This window comes from Salmo salar, chromosome ssa01 (genome assembly GCF_905237065.1).
Source record: "Salmo salar chromosome ssa01, Ssal_v3.1, whole genome shotgun sequence".
NCBI lineage: Eukaryota > Metazoa > Chordata > Actinopteri > Salmoniformes > Salmonidae > Salmo > Salmo salar.
This window is the reverse complement of record NC_059442.1, coordinates 123,521,582-123,548,250: the sequence shown is the minus strand read 5'-3', so window position 1 is coordinate 123,548,250 and position 26,669 is coordinate 123,521,582. Positions and strand designations below refer to the sequence as shown.

The 26,669-nt window shown below is 45.2% G+C and overlaps 1 protein-coding gene across 7 annotated transcripts in view; it reads right to left on the bottom strand.

Annotated features, from left to right (window-relative positions):
• The window catches only part of LOC106561224 (CBP80/20-dependent translation initiation factor), a 157,929-nt gene that overhangs the window by 7,448 nt on the left and 123,812 nt on the right, over nucleotides 1-26,669 (bottom strand). For 6 of the 7 annotated variants that reach the window (XM_014124945.2, XM_014124977.2, XM_014124951.2 and 3 more), the window contains one exon: nucleotides 26,259-26,414. In XM_014124945.2, the coding sequence (XP_013980420.1) occupies nucleotides 26,259-26,414 (156 nt within the window). Of the gene's footprint in view, nucleotides 1-7,607; nucleotides 7,663-26,258; nucleotides 26,415-26,669 lie in introns of those variants that run through there. The other variant, XM_045688107.1, reaches the window with a different exon arrangement.

Genomic DNA, 26,669 nt, shown 5'->3' with positions numbered 1-26,669 from the left:
AGAGAGAGAGAGCGGCGAGAGCCAGCCAGAGAGAGAGAGAGAGCGGCGAGAGCCAGCCAGAGAGAGAGAGAGAGCGAGCGAGAGCCAGCCAGAGAGAGAGAGAGAGAGCGGCGAGAGCCAGCCAGAGAGAGAGAGAGAGCGAGAGCCAGCCAGAGAGAGAGAGAGAGAGAGAGCGGCGAGAGCCAGCCAGAGAGAGAGAGAGAGCGGCGAGAGCCAGCCAGAGAGAGAGAGAGAGCGAGCGAGAGCCAGCCAGAGAGAGAGAGAGCGGCGAGAGCCAGCCAGAGAGAGAGAGAGCGGCGAGAGCCAGCCAGAGAGAGAGAGAGAGCGAGCGAGAGCCAGCCAGAGAGAGAGAGAGAGCGGCGAGAGCCAGCCAGAGAGAGAGAGAGCGAGCGAGAGCCAGCCAGAGAGAGAGAGAGAGCGAGCGCCAGCCAGAGAGAGAGAGCGAGCGAGAGCCAGCCAGAGAGCGGCGAGAGCCAGCCAGAGAGAGAGCGGGAGAGCCAGCCAGAGAGGGAGAGAAGCGAGCGAGAGCCAGCCAGAGAGAGAAAGCGGCGAGGCCAGCCAGCCAGAGAGAGAGAGAGAGCGGCGAGAGCCAGCCAGAGAGAGAGAGAGAGAGAAGCGAGCGAGAGCCAGCCAGAGAGAGAGAGAGAGAGCGGCGGAGCCAGCCAGAGAGAGAGAGAAGCGGCGAGAGCCAGCCAGAGAGAGAGAAAGCGAGCGCCAGAGAGAGAGAGAAAGCGGAGAGCCAGCCAGAGAGAGAGAGAGCGGCGAGAGCCAGCCAGAGAGAGAGAGCGAGCGAGAGCCAGCCAGAGAGAGAGAGAGCGGCGAGAGCCAGCCAGAGAGAGAGAGAGCGAGCGAGAGCCAGCCAGAGAGAGAGCGAGAGAGAGAGCGAGCGAGAGCCAGCCAGAGAGAGAGAGAGAGAGAGCGAGAGCCAGCCAGAGAGAGAGAGAGAGCGGCGAGAGCCAGCCAGAGAGAGAGAGAGCGAGCGAGAGCCAGCCAGAGAGAGAGAGAAAGCGGCGAGAGCCAGCCAGAGAGAGAGAGAGAGCGGCGAGAGCCAGCCAGAGAGAGAGAGAGCGGCGAGAGCCAGCCAGAGAGAGAGAGAGCGGCGAGAGCCAGCCAGAGAGAGAAAGCGAGCGAGAGCCAGCCAGAGAGAGAAAGCGGCGAGAGCCAGCCAGAGAGAGAGCGAGAGCCAGCCAGAGAGAGAGAGAGCGAGCGAGAGCCAGCCAGAGAGAGCGAGAGCCAGCCAGAGAGCGAGAGCCAGCCAGAGAGAGAGAGAGCGGCGAGAGCCAGCCAGAGAGCGACGAGAGCCAGCCAGAGAGCGAGAGCCAGCCAGAGAGAGAGCCAGCCAGAGAGAGAGAGCCAGCCAGAGAGAGAAGAGCGAGCGAGAGCCAGCCAGAGAGAGAGAGCGAGCGAGAGCCAGCCAGAGAGAGAGAGAGCGAGCGAGAGCCAGCCAGAGAGAGAGAGCGGCGAGCCAGCCAGAGAGAGAGAGAGAGCGAGCGAGAGCCAGCCAGAGAGAGAGAGAGAGAGCGAGCGAGAGCCAGCCAGAGAGAGAGAGAGAGCGAGCGAGAGCCAGCCAGAGAGAGAGAGAGAGAGCGAGCGAGAGCCAGCCAGAGAGAGAGAGAGAGAGCGAGCGAGAGCCAGCCAGAGAGAGAGAGAGAGAGAGCGAGAGCCAGCCAGAGAGAGAGAGAGAGAGCGGCGAGAGCCAGCCAGAGAGAGAGAGAGAGAGCGAGCGAGAGCCAGCCAGAGAGAGAGAGAAGCGGCGAGAGCCAGCCAGAGAGAGAGAGAGAGAGCGGCGAGAGCCAGCCAGAGAGAGAGAGAGCGAGCGAGAGCCAGCCAGAGAGAGAGAGAGAGCGAGCGAGAGCCAGCCAGAGAGAGAGAGCGAGAGCCAGCCAGAGAGAGAGAGAGCGAGCGAGAGCCAGCCAGAGAGAGAGCGAGAGCCAGCCAGAGAGAGAGCGAGAGCCAGCCAGAGAGAGAGCGAGAAGCGAGCGAGAGCCAGCCAGAGAGAGAGCGAGAGGGAGCGAGAGCCAGCCAGAGAGAGAGCGAGCGAGAGCCAGCCAGAGAGAGAAGCGAGCGAGCGCCAGCCAGTGAGAGAGCGGCGAGAGCCAGCCAGAGAGAGCGAGCGGCGAGCCAGCCAGAGAGAGAGAGCGAGCGGCGAGAGCCAGCCAGAGAGAGCGAGCGGCGAGAGCCAGCCAGAGAGAGAGCGGCAGCGAGCGAGCCAGCCAGAGAGAGAGAGCGAGCGAGCGAGAGAGCGGCGAGCCAGCCAGAGAGAGAGAGAGCGAGCGAGAGCCAGCCAGAGAGAGAGAGAGCGAGCGAGAGCCAGCCAGAGAGAGAGAGCGAGCGAGCGAGAGCCAGCCAGAGAGCGAGCGAGCGAGAGCCAGCCAGAGAGAGAGAGCGAGAGCCAGCCATAGAGAGAGAGCGAGAGCCAGCCAGCCAGAGAGAGAGCGCGAGCCAGCCAGCCAGAGAGAGAGCGCGAGCCAGCTAGCCAGAGAGAGAGCGCGAGCCAGCTAGCCAGAGAGAGAGCGAGAGCCAGCCAGAGAGAGAGCGAGAGAGCCAGCCAGAGAGAGAGCGAGAGCCAGCCAGAGAGAGAGAGCGAGAGCCAGCCAGAGAGAGAGAGCGAGAGCCAGCCAGAGAGAGAGAGCGAGAGCCAGCCAGAGAGAGAGAGAGCGAGAGCCAGCCAGAGAGAGAGAGCGAGAGACAGCCAGAGAGAGAGAGCGCGAGAGCCAGCCAGAGAGAGAGAGAGCGAGAGCCAGCCAAGAGAGAGAGAGCGAGAGCCAGCCAGAGAGAGAGAGCGCGAGAGCCAGCCAGAGAGAGAGAGAGCGAGAGCCAGCCAGAGAGAGAGAGAGAGCGAGAGCCAGCCAGAGAGAGAGAGAGCGCGAGAGCCAGCCAGAGAGAGAGAGAGCGAGAGCCAGCCAGAGAGAGAGAGAGCGCGAGAGCCAGCCAGAGAGAGAGAGAGCGAGAGCCAGCCAGAGAGAGAGAGAGCGCGAGAGCCAGCCAGAGAGAGAGAGAGCGAGAGCCAGCCAGAGAGAGAGAGAGCGCGAGAGCCAGCCAGAGAGAGAGAGAGCGCGAGAGCCAGCCAGAGAGAGAGAGAGCGCGAGAGCCAGCCAGAGAGAGAGAGAGCGCGAGAGCCAGCCAGAGAGAGAGAGAGCGCGAGAGCCAGCCAGAGAGAGAGAGCGCGAGAGCCAGACAGAGAGAGAGAGCGCGAGAGCCAGCCAGAGAGAGAGCGAGAGCCAGCCAGAGAGAGAGAGCGCGAGAGCCAGCCAGAGAGAGAGCGCGAGAGCCAGCCAGAGAGAGAGCGCGAGTGACAGCCAGAGAGAGAGCGCGAGTGACAGCCAGAGAGAGAGCGCGAGGGACAGCCAGAGAGAGAGCGCGAGAGACAGCCAGAGAGAGAGCGTGAGAGACAGCCAGAGAAAGAGCGCGAGACAGCCAGAGAAAGAGCGCGAGAGACAGCCAGAGAGATAGAGCGAGAGACAGCCAGAGAGAGAGCGCGAGAGACAGCCAGAGAGAGAGAGCGAGAGACAGCCAGAGAGAGAGCGCGAGAGACAGCCAGAGAGAGAGCGCGAGAGACAGCCAGAGAGAGAGCGCGAGACAGCCAGAGAGAGAGAGCGAGAGACAGCCAGAGAGAGAGATGAGAAAGCTCGGCTCACTAAACATCCAGCTCAGTGTGTGTATGTCCAGCTCAGTCCAAACAGAACATAGAAGAGCAGAACAGAGCTGTAAATTCAGTCAGGTCCAAACACCATAAGGATCTATTGCTGAGCTATCTGAGGCAGTGTGGCTGTGCGATTGTGTTGGCAGGTCTTTATTGGGTGCGTAACTACAAACAATTAGATCATATGGACCAGAGAGAGGAGAGCAGAGCAGGATCTGTCCGCCTTTGTTCTGAGACTGTCAGAGAACAAATTACATTTGGTGACTCTGCTGCCCAAAAATACTTTCAGAACACACAAGTAGGCATGTATGCGCACACACAAGTAGGCATGTATGCGCGCACGCACACACACACACACACACACACACACACACACACACACACACACACACTTCTCATGAGCTAGTTCCGCTTCGTCACAGGGAAATAATGGTGCATGGTGGTGCTTATAGTGCTTAAGAAGAAGTGAGTGAAGTAAGCAAACTCCTACCCTGAAATACTGAGCTATTTCCCACACACCGAGTGTCCCAAATGGCACTATTCCCATAACAGTACACAACTTCAGAAAGTATTCAGACCCCTTAACTTTGTGTTACGCTACAGCTTTACTCTAAAACAAATTAAAAAAAATTTTTTCTTCATCAATTTACCCACAATGACAAAGCAAAAACAGGTTTATTGACATTTTTGCAAATCTATTAAAAATAAAAAACAAATATCACATTTACATACTGTAAGTACTTTAGATGCTTTACTCAGTACCTTGTTGAAGCACCTTTGGCAGCGATTATAGCCTCGAGTCTTCTTGGGTATGACACTACAAGCTTGGGACACCTGCATTTGGGGAGTTTCTCCCATTCTTCTCTGCAGATCCTCTTAAGCTCTGTCAGGTTGGATGGGGAGCGTCGCTGCACGGCTATTTTCAGGCCTCTACAGAGATGTTCGATCAAGTTCAAGCCCGGGCTCTGGCTGGTCCACTCAAGTACATTCAGACACTTGTCCAGGAAGACACTCCTGCATTGCTTGGGCTGTGTGCTTAGGGTCGTTGTCCTGTTGGAAGGTGAACCTTCGGCCCAGTCAGAGGTCCTGAACGCTCAGGAGCAGGTTTTCATCAAGGATCTCGCTGTACTTTGCTCCGCCCATCTTTCCCTCGATCCTAACTAGTCTCCCAGTCCCTGCAGCTGAAAAACATCCCCACAGTATGATGCTGCCACCACCATACTTCACCGTAGGGATGGTGCCAGGTTTCCTCCAGACGTGACGCTTGGCATTCAGGCCAAAGAGTTCCATCTCAAGGATGATCAATGGAAACAGGATGTACCCAAGTTCAATTTCGAGTCTCATAGCAAAGGGTCTGCATATTTATGTAAAATCTGTTTTTTTAAATATTTAATACATTTGAAAACATTACCAAAAATCTGTTTTCGCTTTGACGAGAGATTTTTTATTTATTTAATCAATTTTAGAATAAGGCTGTAACGTAACAAATGTGGAAAAAGTCAAGTGGTCTCAATATTTTACGAATGCACTGTAAAGGGAACAGGGTGCCATTTGGGATGCAACCACTGAACCAACTATGAGTGGTTTAACAGCTTAATGCACCAACCACTCCAATCTATGGCCAGCCCTCACAGAGACGTTGACCTTTCACCTCTGGGGGAATTGTGTGTGTGGGAGCCGAGAAGCTGGGGTAGCTGGGTCCCGGGATAACTGCTTTCCTAACCATGCCAGTTCAGACAAACCAAAATATTCCACATGGAAAAGGAACATCCTTCATGTGTCATGCAGAAAAGTGCTATGTTGTGGTGGTGGCTGGTGGGGAAACCACCAAGGAGGATGAAGGGATTTTGGAACTGTGATGGAAAAAACTGGGTCAGAGCAGCTACTTTGTGTCCCAAGGACTTCCATTTTGTAAACACATCCAAATGTATACATGAAATTATGCCCATGGCCCTACAAATTAACTCCTGTAACTTGGTGGTATGCTTAAGCCATACTCAAAGCCTTGCACTAGCTAGCTGGGCCTTACTAAACTGAAGTCGGCAGGAGAAAGTAGCTTTGTGCAAACTATGTATTATAACAAACACACATTAAGCACTATTGGTAGAGATTCCGGTGGAGGCGGTAGATAGGTAGCTTGGTGCTAACTTTGGTGTGTCTCTCAGGGTTGCCCCCTGGGGGCAGTGTGGCTATGTGAAAGCGGTGTCCCCTAGCTTGGCTCTGAGGGAATTACCTGACTGCCTGCTACCAGATGGTCCTCCGAGCCTCATCACTTCACACTGCTGCACAGTACAGCACAGCGACCGCTAAGCTAACGCTCCCTGAGCTCCTGCACGAGTCCTCCGGTGCTTCTCAAATGGCACCCTATTCCCATTCTAGTGCACTACTTTTGACCAGAACCCTACACTGTCCCAGAGCAGCCAGTCACACTGCCTTGCTGAAGGGGGTCACAACCTCACCGGGCGGGGTGAGTATGGGGACATCACGTCTCCTGAGGGTATGGTCAGGTCCCACAGAGGTGAGGGGATGCAGAAAAGAGGCCAGAGAGAGAAAAAATAACCACAATGTGCTACTTTCTACTTCCCTCAAGATGAAGCTGTGAGGAGTGGAGTCTGGAGGGGGAATTGTGACGTTATCTAGCTAGTTATCTGGGCTGGTTGTCTTTGTAGGAACAGATGGAATGGTATCTGTAACTGGGACAAAAGGCTGGATGATGGAAAGACCACCGTGGATAAGAACCCTAGGCGAGTTAGCCCTCTGGTATAGGCAGTCTGTGTAGGCTGTCTCTCTCAGTGATACATATTTGCACTGACTGAGAGAATATCGTTCAGGCAGAATGAACACTGTCTGACGAAGACTGAAACAGATTATAATGAGGTCCCTAGTTTACAGCCTGTCTGTGTGTATACAGCTCCCCTAAGGAGTTTGTCTGTGTGCGTGTATGCTGTGTGTGTGTGTGTGTGTGTGTGTGTGTCTGGGTGTCTCTCTCTCTCCCTCTGTTTTCTTACATGGGGAGGGATAAAGCATAAACGGGGGGTTGGGGTGGACATGTGCATAGAACATGAGTTAAGCAAATAAAATATTTTTTTGCTAAACTGGCAAGACAACCGAATGCGGCGGCAGCAGCAGACAGACTAAAGAGAGGAGCATCAAACGCTAACCCCTGCTGTTCAGTAAACACACTATGCTACAGTACAGCGGGGGGGAGAGAGGCTGTTTTCATCTTCACACCAATGGCACCATAAACACTGTTCATAGGAGGGCAGAGCAGCCTGATGGGTGTCATTATGCGCAACAGTGTGTGTGTGTGTGTCCCCGTTAGCCTGAATAAGTGTGTGACTGTGTTGTGTGTGAACGGTCTCATATCTAGCCTGAATAATGACACACAGACGATCCTATACAGTAGTACAAACATCAAAGCTTTGAAAAGCAAGGCCAATGTTCTTTTTTATATAGGAAAGATGAATAGTTCGGTCACAGTAAAGGACACTGCGATAGGTGAACATCTACAGAGCATAATGATGTATTGCGCACAAAAACAAACATTACTCTCTCTAACTGTGAAGAACATACAGTACCAGTCAGAAATTTGGACACACCTACTCATTCAAGGGTTTTTCTTTATTTTTACTATTTTCTACATTGAATAATAGTGAAGACATCAAAACTATGAAATAAAACATATGGAATCATGTAGTAACCAAACAAAGGTTAAACAAATCCAAATATATTTTCTATTTGAGATTCTTCAAAGTAGCCACCCTTTGCCTTGATGACAGCATTGCACACTCGGCATTCTCTCAACCAGCTTCACCTGGAATGCTTTTCCAACAGACTTGAAGGAGTTCCCACATATGCTGAGCACTTGGTTGCTTTTCCTTCACTCTGCGGTCCAACTCATCCCAATTAGGTTAAGGTCAGGTGATTGTGGAGGCCAGGTCATCTGATGCAACACTCCATCAATCTCCTTCTTGGTAAAATAGCTCTTACACAGCCTGGAGGTGCGTTGGGTCATTGTCCTGTTGAAAAACAAATGATAGTCCCACTAAGCGCAAACCAGATGGGATGATGTATTGCTGACGAATGCTGTGCTAGCCATGCTGGTTAAGTGTGCCTTGAATTCTAAATAAATCACTGACAGTGACACCAGCAAAGCACCACCACACCTCCTCCTCCATGCTTCACTGTGGGAACCACAGATGCGGAGATCATCCGTTCACCTACTCTGCGTCTCACAAAGACACGGCAGTTGGAACCAAAAATCTCAAACTTGGACTCCAGACCAAAGGACAGATTTCCACTGGTCTAACTGGTCCATTGCTCATGTTTCTTGGCCCAAACAAGTCTCTTCTTCTTATTGGTGTCCTTTAGTAGTGGTTTCTTTGCAGCAAAATCAACCATGAAGGCCTGATTCACACAGTCTAATCAGAACAGTCTGCTACTTGAACTCTGAAGCATTTATTTGGGATGCAATTTCTGAGGCTGGTAACTCTAATGAACTTATCCTCCGCAGCAGAGGTATCTCTGGGTTTTCCATTCCTGTGGTGGTCCTCATGAGAGCCAGTTTTATCATAGCGCTTGATGGTTTTTGCGACTGCACTTGAAGAAACGTTCAAAGTTCCTTAAAGTAATGATGGACAGTCGTATCTCTTTGCTTTTTTGAGCTGTTCTTGCCATAATATGGACTTGGTCTTTTTACCAAATAGGGCTATCTTCTATATACCATCCCTACCTTGTCAAAACACAACTGATTGGCTCAAACGTATTAAGGAAAGAAATTCAACAAATTAACTTTTAATAAGGCACAATTGTAAATTGAAATGCATTCCAGGTGACTAACTCATGAAGCTGGTTGAGAGAATGCCAAGAGTGTGCAAAGCTGTTATCAAGGCAAATGGTGGCTACTTTGAAGAATCTCATAAAATATATTTTGATTTGTTTAACACTTTTTTGGTTACTACATGATTCCATGTGTTATTTCATAGTTTTGATGTCTTCACTACTATTCTACAATGTAGAAAAGAGTAAAAATATATAAAACAAATAGTAGGTGTCCAATCTTTTGACTGTAACTGCAAATAAATACCTTTACTACCTGTAGCCTATACCAACTTCAATTCAACAAGTGTAACAAATCATATTCGCAAATCCATTTTTCCACATATTAAAACATTATTCTCTAGACTTGTACAACATAAATACATGAACTAGCTGAATACCATTTACCAACTCAACCAATTCATAATTTGCAACTTCATCTCCTTCCACCCTCCTCTACCAAGAAAAGCAGAGTTGTTTGCCTGTGCCATGACATCACAAAAATAGCTTGTTCCCGACTCAGGGGACATTCTGGCTGTGTGCATCTGGTCTCCTCTAGGTCGTATCCATTAGGGCACACTGTAGCAAAAACCTTTGCAACGGAAAATTTTAAAATTCACATTTCTTATTGGACAAGTCCCTATTTCAGTCCGTTGTCTTCCGTTTGGTGCCTTATGAACCCAACCTTGCTCTGTCTGGGGGTATCTAATGAGAGGACTAGCAGACTAGAGCCTGTGTGACTATGTTTGTCTTGTGTGTGTGTGTGTGTGTGTGTGTGTCTGCATGCGAGCGCATGTTTGTGTGTGAGCGGGGCCGACAGTGAGACAAGCAGCTCTTTGTGAGGAGGGGGCCTTCCAGAGAGAGAGGGATGATCAAAGAGACCAGGGAAGGCCCTGGACACTGTCTGGGTCTGGCTGGGAGTTAAAATGGCTGACAAGCCACAATAATTACCCTACCCCAGCCATGTGAAACTAAACTTGGGCTGCCTCTGAAATGGTACCCTATTCCTTTTATAGTGTATAACTTTTGAGCAGGGCCCATTGGGCTCTGGTTAAACGAACTGCAAGACATATCCCTACCCAGGAAACCAACCAACGACACCAGCCTGACACCAGCATAGAGCTTTGACTTTCAACTCGATTATTATTTCATACACTGGGTAAAACAGAGGTGGGGGCGACACACTCAAAAGGACTAAAATGTTGAGAGGTTGTGGGGTTTAATTAATATATTTTGGACCAAATAGCGGGGATAGAAATATAATAAATGGTGCAATTTGAACAAGAGCTCTTCCGTTGCCCATTTTTCTACATGTTGTAATAGGGCTAGAGGTCCATAAAACATTGTATCTTCTCATTGTCTCTAACTAAAGCCTTTCCCTACTGTATATTCTGTTAGGACTGACATTATTCTGAATACAGTCGTTCCACTGTGGGAGTTACTGATGGAGTTGTACATTTCCATCTAGGAGGTTAAGGGGGAGATAGAGCTTTAACACTGGTCTCTCTCACACTCACACCAATTAAAAGGACAATGAGCAGGCAGGGCAGGAGAGCAGGCCTAGGAGTACACAGCTACACTACTAAGCCCACTGATGAGGCTAGCTATTTAGAACCCACCACCAGCTCAACTTAGAATGCCTGGCTGGGGCCTACATACTGTACGTAACAAAGGCTATAGTTTCCACTACAGTTACTAATAGTAGTCAGAAAAGTGAACATAAATCAAATAGTAACGAGTATTTGTGGATTAACGTTACTAAATGAAGCGGTGCTAACAGGTTTCTTAGAATGCTGTGGGAAAACAACACTAAGCTATAATCAAAAGATGTATTAATTTTAGATTCTAAAGTAACCGAGTAACTGCACTACAATGGTTATATGCCATTCCAGTTGTCTATCTGTCAGCAGATGTCACCTGCTGAAGTGTGTGTGTTCACTATGTTCGTGTGCAAGATGGCTGCTAGGAAGAATTACTGGTGATCTGTGGTAATTACTGAAAACATCAGAGTAGTCTCAGCAGTAGGACTGGGACTAGGAAATAATTCCTAGACTGAGCATTCGGACTGGGGATATAAGCTGAGACATGCCCATAATGACATACCTGAAGACCTGGTAGACTGACGGTTGCCAAGCTCTAACATTACTTACACTGCATTTAGCACCACATGTGCAGGTTATCACCAGAACCCCCAACCACTCCTTTCCACATTCTCCCATTCCCACTTCCTTTCCTATGAATACTGAAAACTCCCAGACGTCCATAGACATTCTGCTCGGGACTCCTGTGTGACATCTTTTAAGGTATTGTCACTCACTGACCTGTGACCTCTATTCTCATTGGTGGTGTTCCTTAGCTCTGTGGTTTCAAACACATCAGTCAAAAGAAGCAAGGCTAAACATTTTCAGAACTTTATAAATTGCGGTTGGTGAGGCAGTTCCACCTTAGTCATTCTCGAAGGCCATTCACTCTCAATCTGTCATTCATCCCAGGATTAACATACACACAGCTCCAAAATGACTGGCACCCTTGATAAAGATGAGCAAAGACTGTATAAAATAAATACAAATCCTGAGCTACAGTATATTGTATGCTTTTATACTAATACAACTACACCGGTGTGCGTGGCCAAAGAGCTCTATTTTCATGTCATCTGACCATAGCACTGGTTCCAATCCAAGTGCCAATGCCATTTAGCAAACCACTGGCAATGCTATGGTCAGATTACATGAAAATAGAGCTCTTTGCCACACACACCAGTGGCAGGTTTAGCTTCATAAAACGGAAGTATATGCAGTACCTCATACTGACGGTAAAATATGGTGGTGGATCTTTTTGTATTTGTATTTATTATGGATCCCCATTAGCTGCTGCCAAAGCAGCAGCTACTCTTCCTGGAGTCCAGCAAAATTAAGGCAGTTTATACAATTTTAAAAACATTAAAATACATTCACAGATTTCACAACACACTGTGTGCCCTCAGGCCCCTACTCCACCACTACCACATATCTACAGTACTAAATCCATGTGTATGTATAGTGCGTATGTTATTGTATGTCTGTGTGTGTGTGCCAATGTTTGTGTTGCTTCACAGTCCCCGCTGTTCCATAAGGTGTTTTTTATCTGTTTTTTAAATCAAATTTTACTGCTTGCGTCAGTTACTTGATGTGGAATGTAGTCATGGCTCTACGTAGCACTGTGTGCCTCCCATAGTCTATCCTGGACTTGGGGACTGTAAAGAGACTAGAGGTCGACCGATTAATCGCAATGGCCGATTAATTAGGGCCGATTTCAAGTTTTCATAACAATCGGTAATCGGTATTTTTGGCCACCGATTAACTTTTTTTTTTAACACCTTTATTTAACTAGGCAAGTCAGATTAAGAACACATTCTTATTTTCAATGATGGCCTAGGAACGGGGGTTAACTGCCTTGTTCAGGGGGGATTCGTTTTTGCAACCTTCCGGTTACTAGTCCAACGCTCTAACCACCTGCCTTACATTGCACTCCACGAGGAGCCTGCATGGCAGGCTGACTACCTGGTATGCGAGGGAAGCAAGAAGCCAAGGTAAGTTGCTAGCTAGCATTAAACTTATCTTATAAAAAACTATCAATCTTAACATAATCATTAGTTAACTACACATGGTTGATGATATTACTAGTTTATCTAACATGTCCTGCGTTGCATATAATCGATGCGGTGCCTGTTAATTTATCATTGAATCATAGCCTACTTCGCCAAACGGGTGTTGATTTAACAAGCGCATTTGCGAAAAAAGCACTGTCGTTGCACCAATGTACCTAACCATAAACATCAATGCCTTTCTTTAAAATCAATAAACAAGTATATATTTTTAAACCTGCATATTTAGTTAATATTGCCTGCTAACATGAAATTGTGTCACATCTCTAGCGTTCATTGCATGCAGAGTCAGCGTACATGCAACAGTTTGGGCCGCCTGGCTCGTTGCGAACTAATTTGCCAGAATTTTACGTAATTATGACAATACATTCAAGGTTGGGCAATGTAACAGGAATATTTAGACTTGCCACCCGTTAGATAAAATACGGAACGGTTTCGTATTTCACTGACAGGAAAAACATTTTGTTTTTGAGATGATAGTTTCCGGATTCGACCATATTAATGACCTAAGGCTCGTATTTCTGTGTATTATTATGTTATAATTAAGTCTATGATTTGATAGAGCACTCTGACTGAGCGGTGGTAGGCACCAGCAGACTCGTAAGCATTCATTCAAAACAGAACTTTTGTGCGTTTTGCCAGCAGCCCTTCGCAATGCATTGCGCTGTTTATGACTTCAAGCCTATCAACTCCCAAGATGAGGCTGGTGTAACCGATGTGAAATGGCTAGCTAGTTAGCCGGGTGCGCACTAAGAGCGTTTCAAACGTCACTCGCTCTGAGACTTGGAGTAGTTGTTTCCCTTCCTCTACATGGGTAACGCTGCTTCGAGGGTGGCTGTTGTCGATGTGTTCCTGGTTCAAGCCCAGGTAGGAGCGAGGACAGGGACGGAAGCTATACTGCTACACTGGCAATACTAAAGTGCCTATAAGAACATCCAATAGTCAAAGGTATATGAAATACAAATCCTATAGAGAGAAATAGTCTTATAATTCCTATAATAACTACAACCTAAAACGTCTTAACTGGGAATATTGAAGACTCATGTTAAAAGGAACCACCAGCTTTCATATGTTCTCATGTTCTGAGTAAGGAAATTAAACGTTAGCTTTTTTTACATGGCACATATTGCACTTTTACTTTCTTCTCCAACACTTTGTTTTTGCATTATTTAAACCAAATTGAACATGTTTCATTATTTATTTGAGGCTAAATAGATTTTATTGATGTATTATATTAAGTTAAAATAAGTGTTCATTCAGTATTGTTGTAATTGTCATTATTACAAATAAATAAACAAATCGGCCGATTAAATCGGCAGCTTTTTTTGGGGGGGTCCTCCAATTGGTATCGGTGTAAAAAAAAAAAAAAATCATAATCGGTCGGCCTCTAGTGGCATGTCTTGTGGGGTATGCATGGGTGTCCGAGCTGTGTGCCAGTAGTTTAGACAGACTTGCTTGGTGCATTCAACATGTCAATACCTCTCATAAATAAAAGTAGTGATGAAGTCAATCTCTCCACCACTTCCAGTCAGGAGAGATTGACATGCATATTATTAATATGAGCTCTCTATGTTATAGGGCTATTTTGCTTCCACTGGTCCTGGGGCCCTTGTTAAGGTCAACGGCATCCTAAACTTTACCAAGTACCAGGACATTTTAGCCAAAAACCTGTTTGCCTCTGCCAGGAGGCTAAAATTGGGCTGCAAGTGGATCTTCTAGCAAGACAATAACTCCAAGCACACACACAAATCTACAAAGAAATTGTACATTTACCAAAAAATAAAACATTTTCAATGGCCATCTGTCTCCAGATGTTAACCCCATTGAAAACCTGTGGTTTGAATTGAAGGCGGCAGCCAATGAGGGAAGACTAAGGATATCAAGGATCTGGAAAGAATCTGTATGGAGGAATGGTCTAAGATCCCTCCCAATGCGTTCTCCAATCTCATAAAACATTTGTGACCGGATTCAAGAAAGTGGGCGTTTGAAGCTAGTTCCTACTTCACAGTAAGGCCGCTTGAATTTAAAAAAATATATTATTTCTTTGTCCAGAAATGCCTTCTTGAACATGTGAACTTTCATGTGCCTTAATAAAAAACTGGTATGTGATCTTAAATTACAAGCCTAGTTGAGCCAAGGAGAAAGCACTCCACTATATAGAGAATAGGACAGGATCCTTCCTGGCTTGCCCTGATAAAGAGTAATAGTTATGGCGCCGTTTTGTCGGCACTAACGGAGGCTATCTACGCCATGGCTCGTTGGCCAAATCCTATTGGGAAATTAATGTTCTTTTTTATCCCCATAAACAGCGAAAATAAAGTCTGTGGTAAACACAGGCTTAGGAGATCTTATACGTTTTGTTCTATGAGATAATCTTCAGCTAACTTTTTTGTGAATTTTGAAGCATTTATGTCATCAACACAAGCACATAAAGCACATTAAGGCTTCATAATTTATAAGAGTAATGTTAACTGACTGATATATCATAGAACAAAACAAAAGAACTCCTAAGTCAGGACTTATTTTCGGCGTATATCCCAAAACCTCATTCTGTCCCCCGTAGGAACAGTCAACGAACGAGAGGTAGAAAATGTTAACTAATTTCATTTTTTTTTTAGGACTATAAGCTGGTGAGCTCTATTGGCTGAGATAATGCAGGAGCTGGACATGCCGAGAAGTGAGTCCTGATTGGTCTGTCATGTCACAGGTTTCTGTCTATAACAGACTGGGACCTTCCCTGGTCAATGCATTCGGATAGAATTTAGACCCAATGAACTTTTTCACATTCTGTTACGTTAAAGCCTTATTATAAAATGTATTAAAATCGTTTTTTCCCTTCATCAATCTACACACAACACCCCGCAAAAACAGGTTTTTAGAAATGTATGCAAATGTATATATATAAAAGATTATAATAATATCACATTTACAAACTAAGTATTCAGATCCTTTACTCAGTACTTTGTTGAAGCACCTTTGGCAGCGATTACAGTCTCAAGTCTTCTTGGGTATGACACTACAAGCTTGGCACACCTGTATTTGGGAAGTTTCTCCCATTCTTCTCTGCAGATCTTCTCAAGCTCTGTCAGGTTGGAAGGGGAGAGTCGCTGCACAGCTACTTTCAAGTCGATCAGGTTCAAGTCTGGGCTTGGGCTGGGCTACTCAAGGACATTGAGACTTGTCCTGAAGCCACTACTGCGTTGTCTTGGCTGTGTGCTTAGGGTCGTTGTCCTGTTGGAAGGTGAACCTTCGCCCCAGTCTGAGGTCCTGAGCACTTTGGAACAGGTTTTTGTCAAGGATCTCTCTGTACTTTGCTCCGTTAATCTTTCCCTCGATCCTGACTAGTGTCGAAGTCCCTGCCGCTGAAAACCATCCCCACAGCATGATGCTGCCACCACCATGCTCATGGTCAGAGTCCTTTAGATGCCTTTTGGCAAACTCCAAGCGGGATGTCATGTGCCTTTTACTGAGGACTGGCTTCCATCTTCCCACTCTACCATAAAGGCCTGATTTGGTGGAGTGCTGCAGAGATGGTTGTCCTTCTGGAAGGTTCTGCCATCTCCACAGAGGAAGTCTGGGGCTCTGTCAGAGTGACCATCAGGTTCTTGGTCACCTCCCTTCTCCCCCGATTGCTCAGTTTGGCAGGGCGGCCAGTTCTCGGAAGAGCCTTGGTGGTTCCAAATTTCTTCCATTTAAGAATGATGGAGTCCACTGTGTTCTTAGGGACCTTCAATGCTACAGAATGTTTTTGGTACCCTTCCCCAGATCTGTGTCTCGACACAATCCTGTCTCTGAGCTCTACGGACAATTCCTTCGACCTCATGGATTGGTTTTTGCTATGACATGCACTGTCAACTGTGGGACCTTATATAGACAGGTGTGTGCCTTTCCAAATAATGTCCAAATCAATTGAATTTACCACAGGTGGACTCCAATCAAGTTGTAGAAACATCTCAAGGATGATTAATGGAAACAGGATGCACGAGCTAAATTTCGAGTCTCATAGCAAATAATCTGAATACTTACGTAAATAAGGTATCTTTTTATTTTCATAAATTTAAAAAATGTCTAAAAACCTGTTTTCGCTTTGTCATTATGGGGTAAGGCTGTAAGGTAACAAAATGTGGAAAAAGTGAAGTGGTGTGTATACTTTCCGAATGCACTGTACATAATGTTTGCCATCTCATATTTTTGGGATGATATAGCTATGGACAACTGCAAAAGTGTTGCTACAGCTCTCAACAACATTTCTGCCCTGAATTTAGCTGGTGCTCATGGCCTTGTTTAGCTAGCTAAACAAAGGAGAAAAAAAAGAGAGACCCAATTCACAAAGAGACCAGTTCACATGTGAAATCCTAAAGAGATGGGTGGTGCGAAGACCTAAGAGGGCGTGAACAATGCTCAATAGGCATTCACAAAGAAGAGCTCTCGAACTGGTGTTAGAACCCCAGGGGCGTTTTCAGGAGCCTTTTCTCACAAGTGGGGTTACAAGTTTATCAACTTTTAAAGCAGCATAACTTTCCCCAACTACAATGTATGATATACAATTTTGAAGCTCTGAGTCTGTACTTTTATAAAATGTAAAAAGCCCAGATACAGCTGGCTGGGCACATTTTAGAAAAAGGCTCAGTGTCGTTATCCTAGCAAGGGGAGGGTGCTGCAGTATTGAAAACAGGGGTGCCAATAATTTTGACCCCCCCATCTTTTTTAGATTTATTGTTTTACTTGTTAAACAAAATCTCTTTCTCTGAACAATTGTATTAGTAATAAAATAATATAATTGTAAAAAAAATTATTGGGGCATACAATACATACCCAGTATTTGTACTATTTATTCGTCTTTTTTGCTCATTTTTATCAAGGGTGCCAATACAGTCTAGTACCTACCTATACACCTGTCATGTAACTACAGTCCATCCAGATACACATTCAACACACCTGTAATTATCTAAACCTGTTCTACCAGACAGCAGAGAACATGTAGGCTACATCACACTTGGCTGGCGTGTGGAGGGAGCCTAGCCGATGAAAGCCATGTAAATACTGTCTAATATCTGACTGCCGTAAGCTACCAGTGTCTACAGCTGCAGCCTGAAGTGGTGCTCTAAAGGCGTCCGCATGCTTCCCATCCGAAACAGTTCGGAAAAGTTTGTGCATATATTATGATAACATTTTGTGAAGTTTTTGTTATTTTGGCCTTTGGCAAGGTATTTTTGGGCTGTCCGTGCACACTAAATGTTCGAGGCAAGCCTAAGTTTGGAAGCCGAAGTCTTCGCCCCTTTGGTGATTGGTCACCTGTAGGGATTCTTCAATGAAGTGTTTGTTGTCATTCAAGGACAGATGACTCGTTTCATGCACATTTTTCACTTGCAAAATACTGCACCAAACATATTAGATGTAAAATTAATTCTGACTATTTTGAGGAAGTGTATACTGGCTATAGTGTCTCAAGATGGACAAACCGTACTATTGCCGCTTTTTCAAATTTTTCAAGCGAAGGTCTTTTAACCCATAAGTCTAAGCCGGGGGAGGGGGTTCTACTATGCTATATGGAATTGTTTTATGAAGGTCATACCAAGGATCATTTAGCGATTTGATTTTGAATTAAGACCCCTTGAAGTATCTTTTTTTTGTTCTCCAATTATTTGATGAAAAATTATTTACTTTGGGCCTTACTGCTATTAGCCCATACAAATGCGTTGAATAACATATTCACTACATGGAACAACAGATAGTCCCCCCGCAAAAAAAATTGTTCTGAAGTGTCTGTCCTATATCTGAGAAATGTAAGAAATATCAGGAAGTATTTATAATATATATATACTTTTTACATGTATTTAACCCATTATTGTGGGAACTAAAGTGTCCATATATACTTTTATAAAAAAAAAAAATTTAACTGGTACTGGGGGACCTTCAGATGAGTCTTGTGGGCGTCCTAGAACAAAACAGAAAGTCACTTGCCACAGAGGGGTCATATAAGTGTGTAGCCCAAACTGTTTGGATAATACAGACAGAAGTTGACAGGTCATATGTAACAACTTATTTTTTGTACCTTTATTTAACTAGGCAAGTCAGTTAAGAGCACATTCTTATTTACAATGACGGGCTAGGAACAGTGGGTTAACTGCCTTGTTGAGGGGCAGAATGACAGATTTTTACCTTGTCAGTTCGGGGATTCGATCTAGCAACCTATCGGTTACTGGCCCAACACTCTAACCACTAGACTGCCTGCCACCCCTTGGAGGACGCAGTAGATTGAGATGCATCCAACGCAAAAAAACAGATACTGTATCTCAAGTTTAAACTGACAGATTTTTAAATTAGGATTTTTGTATTAACCTGTTAGGGCTAGGGGGCAGTATTTGCACGGCTGGATAAAAAAAATGTACCCGATTTAATCTGGTTACTAATCCTACCCAGTAACTAGAATATGCATATACTTATTATATATGGATAGAAAACACTCTAAAGTTTCTAAAACTGTTTGAATGGTGTCTGTGAGTATAACAGAACTCATTTGGCAGGCAAAACCCTGAGACATTTTCTGACAGGAAGTGGATACCTGATGTGTTGTATTACCTTTAAACCTATCCCATTGAAAAACACAGGGGCTGAGGAATATTTTGGCACTTCCTATTGCTTCCACTAGATGTCACCAGCCTTTACAAAGTGTTTTGAGTCTTCTGGAGGGAGATCTGACCGAACAAGAGCCATGGAACGATGATGGCCCATTAGACACCTGGCGCGCGAGTTCATGTTGGGTACCCTCGTTCCAACACGTTATAAAAGAGTATGCATTCGTCCACCTTGAATATTATTCATGTTCTGGTTAAAAAGGCCCTAATGATTTATGCTATACAACGTTTGACATGTTTGAACGAACGTAAATATATTTTTTCCCCTCGTTCATGACGAGAAGTCCGGCTGGCTTAGATCATGTGCTAACAAGACGGAGATTTTTGGACATAAATGATGAGCTTTTTTGAACAAAACTACATTCGTTATGGACCTGTGATACCTGGAAGTGACATCTGATGAAGAGAATCAAAGGTAATGGATTATTTACATAGTATTTTCGATTTTAGATCTCCCCAACATGACGTCTAGTCTGTATCGCAACGCGTATTTTTCTGGGCGCAGTGCTCAGATTATTGCAAAGTGTGATTTCCCAGTAAGGTTATTTTTAAATCTGGCAAATTGATTGCGTTCAAGAGATGTAAATCTATAATTCTTTAAATGACAATATAATATTTTACCAATGTTTTCTAATTTTAATTATTTAATTTGTGGTGTTGACTTGACTGCCGGTTATTGGAGGGAAACGATTTCCTCAACATCAATGCCATAGTAAAACGCTGTTTTTGGATATAAATATGAACTTGATAGAACTAAAAATGCATGCATTGTCTAACATAATGTCCTAGGAGTGTCATCTGATGGAGATTGTAAAAGGTTAGTGCATCATTTTAGCTGGTTTTATGGTTTTGGTGACCCTGTCTTTGAATTGACAAAACATTACACACAACTCTTGTAAATGTACTGTCCTAACATACTCTAAATTTATGCTTTCGCCGTAAAACCTTTTTGAAATCGTAAAACGTGGTTAGATTAAGGAGATGTTTATCTTTCAAAGGGTGTAAAATAGTTGTATGTTTGAAAAATTTGAATTTTGACATTTATTTGGATTCAAATTTGCCGCTCTTGAAATGCACCTGCTGTTGATGGAGTGCACCACGGGTGGGACGCTAGCGCGCACCACGGGTCCCACCTAGCCCATAGAGGTTAAACCAACTAGATTTTCGCAAGTTCGCGGACATCGACTTTAGGGGGTTAAGGGTGTATGCAAGCACAGTTGTTTGGTTCGGCAGCCAAACCTGAAGCATTCGGAAGCATGTTGGGACATGGAGCCCAGACCTAATTGGGTACTCTCCACGGCTGTGTCCTAAATGGCACCCTATTCCCTATATAGTGCAGTCCTTTTAAACAGGGCCCATGCCAGCCATTGTGACCTCTCACCTATATCTCCGATACTGAGCTCTTGCTCTAGAAGTAGCATCTCAGCGATTGATGAAATACCTAACCCTGAGATAAGGATTTTTGCTGACTGCTTTAGTGTTAACTGCCATGTCTCAGTTAGTCATTTACATGATCTGAGAGGATGATTGCTCTGTGTATTCTGTGGATTCGCAGACAATGTAGACACAGTAGTATACAGTACACAATATACAGTTGAAGTCGGAAGTTTGCATACACTTATGTTGGAGTCATTAAAACTCATTTTTCAACCACTCCACAAATTTCTTGTTAACAATCGAGAGTTTTGGTAAGTCGGTTAGGACATCTACTTTGTGCATGTCACAAGTCATTTTTACAACAATTGTTTACAGATTATTTCACTTATAATTCACTGTATCACAATTCCAGTGGGTCAGAAGTTTACATACACTAAGTTGACTGTGCCTTTAAACAGCTTGGAAAATTCCGTCATGGCTTTAGAAGCTTCTGATAGGCTAATTGACATCATTTGAGTCAATTGGAGGTGTACCTGTGGATGTATTTCAAGGCCTACCTTCAAACTCATTGCCTCTTTGCTTGATATCATGGGAAACTCAAAAGAAAATCAGCCAAGAACTCAGAATTTATTTTGTAGACCTCCACAAGTCTGGTTCATCCTTGGGAGCAATTTCCAAACACCTGAAGCTACCGCGTTCATCTGTACAAACAATAGTATGCAAGTATAAACACCATGGGACCACGCAGCTGTCCTACCGCTCAGGAAGGAGACGCGTTCCGTCTCCTAGAGATGAACATACTTTGGTGCGAAAAGTGCAAATCAATCCCAAGAACAACAGCAAAGGACCTTGTGAAGATGCTGGAGGAAACAGGTACAAAAGTATCTATACCCACAGTAAAACAAGTCATATATTGACATAACCTGAAAGGCCGCTCAGCAAGGAAGAAGCCACTGCTCCAAAACCGCCATAAAAAAGCCAGACTATGGTTTGCAAATGCACATGGGGACAAAGATCATACATTTTGGAGAAATGTCCTCTGGTCTGATGAAACAAAAATAATACTGTTCGGCCATAATGACCATTGTTATGTTTGGAGGAAAAAGAGGGAGGCTTGCAAGCCGAAGAACACCATCCCAACCGTGAAGGACGAGGGTGGCAGCATCATGTTGTGGGGGCGCTTAGCTGCAGGAGGGACTGTTGCACTTCACAAAATAGATGGCATTATGAGGAAGGGAAATTATGTGGATATATTGACGCAACATCTCAAGACCTCAGTCAGGAAGTTAAAGCTTGGTCGCAAATGGGTCTTCCAAATGGACAATGACCCCAAGCATTCTTCCAAAGTTGTGGAAAAATGGCTTAAGGACAACAAAGTCAAGGTATTGAGTGGCCATCACAAAGCCCTGGCCTCAATCCTATAGAACATTTGTGGGCAGAACTGAAAAATAGTGTGCGAGTAAGGAGGCCTATAAACCTGACTCAGTTACACCAGCTCTGTCAGGAGGAACGGGCCAAAATTCACCTAACTTATTGTGGGAAGCTTGTGGAAGGCTACTTGAAATGTTTGACCCAAGTTAAACAATTTAAAGGCAATGCTACCAAATACTAATCGAGTGTATGTAAACTTCTGACCCACTGGGAATGTGATGAAAGAAATAAAAGCTGAAATCATTCTCTCTACTATTATTCTGACATTTCACATTCTTAAAATAAAGTGGTGATCCTAACTGACCTAAAACAGGGAATCTTTTACTTGGATTAAATGTCAGGAATTGTGAAAAAGTGAGTTTAAATGTATTTGGCTAAGGTATGTAAACTCCCGACTTCGACTGTACATAACGTAAACATCCTGTTCGTTTCCGTCTGCATTTGATTAGGAAAAATATGAGTTGATAACCCCAGAGAATTACAGCTAGAATATGTGTGAGCCTGCCATACAGAGGGAGTTGGGGGTGCCAGAAAGTATTGATAGAATTCAAAATGGATTAAATAGATTTTTTTCTCACCCATCAACACACAATACTCCATAACGACAAAGTAAAACATGTTTTTAGAAATGTTTACACATTTACAGAAAATGAATTAGAAATATTTAATTTACATAAGTATTCACACCCCTAAGTCAATGCATGTTAGAATCACCTTTGGCAGCGATTACAGCTGTGAGTCTTTGGGTAAGTCTCTAAGAGCTTTCCACACCTGGATTATACAATATTTTCATATAATTCTTTCTAAAATTGTTCAAGCTCTGTCAAGTTAGTTGTTGATCATTGCTATACAGCCATTTTCAAGTCTTGCCATAGATTCTCAAGCCGATTTAAGTGAAAACTAACTAGGCCACTCTGGAACATTCAATGTCATCTTGGTAAGCAACTCTATTTTATTTAACTAGGCAAGTCAGTTAAGAACAAATTCTTATTTACAATGATGGCTTACCGGGGAACAGTGGGATAACTGCCTTGTTCAGGGGCAGAACGATTGATTTTTACTTTGTCAGCCCGGGGATTTGATCCAGCAACCTTTCGGTTACTGGCCCAACGCTCTAACCACTAGGCTACCTTGGCCTTGTGTTTGTGGTTCTTGTCCTGCTGAAAGATGAATTAATCTCCCAGTGTCTGATGGAAAGCAGACTGAACCAGGCTTTCCTCTAGGATTTTGCCTGTGCTTAGCTCCATTCAGTTTCTTTTTTATCCCGAAAACCTCCCCAGTCCTTAACAATTACAAGCATACCCATAATATGATGCAGCCACCAGTATGCTTGAAAATATGGAGAGTGGTACTCAGTAATGTAAAAAGTTAATAGCGTTGCCACATTTTTTGCAGTATTACTTTAGTGCTTTGTTACAAACAGAACGCATGTTTTGGAATCTTTTTATTCTGTACAGTCTTCCATCTTTTCACTCTCAATTAGTTCTCTCCCATCACAGCCATTAAAATCTAACTGTTTTAAAGTCACCATTGGCCTCATGGTGAAATCCCTGAGCGGTTTCCTTCCTCTCCAGCAACTATATCTTTGTAGTGTATTGATACACCATCCAAAGGATAATTAATAATTTCGCCATGTTCAAAGAGATATTCAACGTCTAATTTTCTTTATTTTTATCCATCTACCAAATGGTGCCCTTCCTGAGGCATTCAAAAATCTCCCTGGTCTTTGTTGTTGAATCTGTGTTTGAAATTCCTGCTCAACTGAGGGACTTTGAATGTGTGGGGTACAGAGACTAGGTGTTTCTGAGCTTTGAGTAAAATATCCAGGAGAATGCTCCCAGACAGCGCCCTCCTATGTGTACCCATGTCCTTCTGCCTGCTCACAGTGCACTCTATACCCTATATGTCCTTCAATAACTGTAAACCCAGCATTATGGTTTTAATACAGGGTATAGGAATGTGAGGTGTCCCCCCACCCTCCTACATGTTACAATTTTACAGCCGTATAGCGTCTGTGGAGGTGTTAGATTGTCGCCGCCTGGGAGTGCCAGTGCCAGTGTGTGCAAGGCATGTCTGGCACCTGTCAGTGGTGTGTGGAGGCTGGGGTGAACAGTAGCAATGGGGGGGTGCTGCATACACCTTCGCTCATCTCTCTATCCTTTTATTGCTCTTACCCCCCACACCCCCACTTTCTTTCTCGCTCTCTCTCTCTCTGGCAGGAGTGTTTGTGAGTGGGCGAGCGTCACTGTGATTTCACTCCTATGCAGAGAAGAGAGGAGCCTGACAGAGACTCTAGAGGAAGACTGCGGCTAGTGCTGCCGACACCACAGAGCTTCCTGAGTAACTGCAGTGAGAGAGACGTCTGGTGTGTGTGTGTATTCGCGCATGAAAGTGAGGTGCAGGCGTACACTGCAAAGAAATAAACTATTTCGGTGCAACAATAGTAAATGTGTATCGCAAGTGGAATAAAATAATGACAATTCTACATCATGCAGTTATGGAGAGTGTGGGGTCAGGCTCTAACATACTTATAACACACACACGCAATCCCTCCCTGGCTCTCGGAGCATCCCAACAGCTAAGACAAACAATGCTAGCATGTCACAGACAGGAGACCCCAGCCTTTAGTCCAACAATGCAGAATGATTGATTGTGGTATGTGTGTATTTGTAGAGAACAGTATGTGCGTGTCTGTGTGTGCCGGGCCACTTCAAAGCAGCGGTTGTAAAAGTGCCAGTGACATTCTTGGAGCTTATTCACTATTCCAGCCAGCCCAGGCATGGACCACACACTGGAACCCACAAGTCTGTGTGTGTACATGGGTGGCTGGATATAGGATGTCACCATGAAAACCAGACATAAACATCTTGCATCACTGGGATTCTGAAGAGGTGGGCTCCGACAACTGGACCCTCCGGCAGGCAAGCATGGTGGCAGATCTCTCGCGCTTTCTCCTTACGCTAGCCCCCCCACCACGGCATGGCACGTCACACCATCATTAAGTTCACCGACGACACAACGGTGGTAGGCCTGATCACAGACAACGATGAGACAGCCTATAGGGAGGTCAGAAACCTGGCAATATGGTGCCAGGCCAACAACAACCTCTCCCACAACGTTATTAAGACAAAGGAGATGATCGGGGACTACAGGAAACGGAGGGCCAAGCACAACCCGATTCCCATCAACGGCGCTGTAGTGGAACGGGTCGAGAGCTTCAAGTTCCTCGGTGTCCACATCACTATGGTCCAAACACACTAACACAGTTGTGAAGAAGGCACGACAACGCCTCTTCCTCCTCAGGAGGCTGAAAAGGTTTGGCATGGGCCCTCAGATCCTCAAAAAGTTCTACAGCTGCACCATCGAGAGCATCTTGACTGGCTGCATCACCGCTTGCTATGACAACTGCTTGGCATTTGACCGCAAGGTGCTGCAGAGTGAGTACGGCCCAGTACATCACCAGGGCCGAGCTCCCTGCCATCCAGGACCTCTATAACAGGCGGTGTCGAAAATGTTTCTAAGACTCCAGCCCGTTCTCTCTGCACTCTGCGTCTGGAACCAACAGGACCCTGAACAGCTTCTACCCCCAAGCCATAAAACTTCTAAACAAGAATGCTAAATAGCTAACCCACACATACTTACTGTACACTGGACTCTTACCACCCCCCACACACAGCTGCTAGTCACTTTACCCCTACCTCTATGTACATTACATACACACATTACCTCGTACCCCTGCACTCAGTACTGGTACTCCCTGTATATAGCCATGTTATTATCTACTTCCTATATATAGCCATGTTAGTTTTACTTGTTATTTTTCTTGTAAGTAAGTAAGCATTTCACTGTTAGTCCACACCTGTCTCTGAAGCATGTGAGGAATTACATTTGATTCTCAAGCTAAGAGAGGTAAGAAAATGAAGGCTAATTGCTAACCTTGTCCTAGATCTGTTTGTGCTGTCTTGACAACTCGTGGTCATTTGAAAAGAAAACAACTAGGAGTTGGCTATACAGCACAAACAAATCTGGGACCAGGCTATGATAGGCTAAATGCTCGATTGTCTGGTGGTTTTCCTAGTATTTGATTTCACTTTAAACTGTTCATCTAAACCCTCCATCCTCCCCATCTCACTGTCTGTCTCGCATGTCTGTGTCTCGACCACTTCTGCTTATTCTTCAGTGGTAAAGCCCCAGATTGCTACCGCGTCTGTCTGCGGTCTCTGGTTTTCATGGAAATGGTCAGAGCCATTGTGACAGACCACTTCTGCTGATGGGAATTGGAACCTTTGAGGCAAGGCAGGTGTTACCGGAATCATCTTCCCCCTTTAGTTTTTTTCCCCAATTACTAAAAGTGCTGTGCTGTGGGATGGGTAGATGGAACAGCCCTCTGAATGAGGAAGCGTTGTGATCGTAGCGAATGACATGTTGTGTCTGTTCCAATATCCATCCAGAAATAATGTCCCTGCAGTGGTATGCTAGTGTAGATATTGGAAGATAGCCAACGTTATAGTACTGTATGTAGGTTACATTGCTTTATAGTTGGGCAAAGATGAGTAGAGGTGGAATGTCCGTGTGTGAGAGTGTACTATCCTCTCTGCGACATGGGGGCGACTCTGAAGGGCTCTCAGGTGGAGGTGTGTTAGTAGGCATGTCAGTGTATAGAGGAAGATGTGTGTTTATGGTGGTATGGAGGTAGGTGTGTACTAACCTCTCTGAGACAGGTGTATATGGGACAGACCAGGACTCTGAAGGGCTCTCCGGCACTGGACCTCATTGTTCCAAACATCTCACACAGGAAGGTGATGAACCCCAACCAGCGCTCCACGTCAGATGCCTGCAGCTCCTCCCGACGAGAGAAGTCCTTCTGTAGAGGACAGAGAGGAGAGATTTAATGTTAGGGAGCAGAGACATGATACTGTAAAAACAACATAACACAGCAGAGAAAAGTCCTTCGGTAGGGGACAGAGAGAGGGGTGAATACAATGTTAACCAGGTTAAGCATAATTGTGTCATATTTAAATTGTTTTATCAAGGTATTTCACTTATAAAATCAGCCTCTGTTAACCTGTCTGGGCTAGGGGACAGTATTTTTACGGCCGGATGAAAAACGTACCCAATT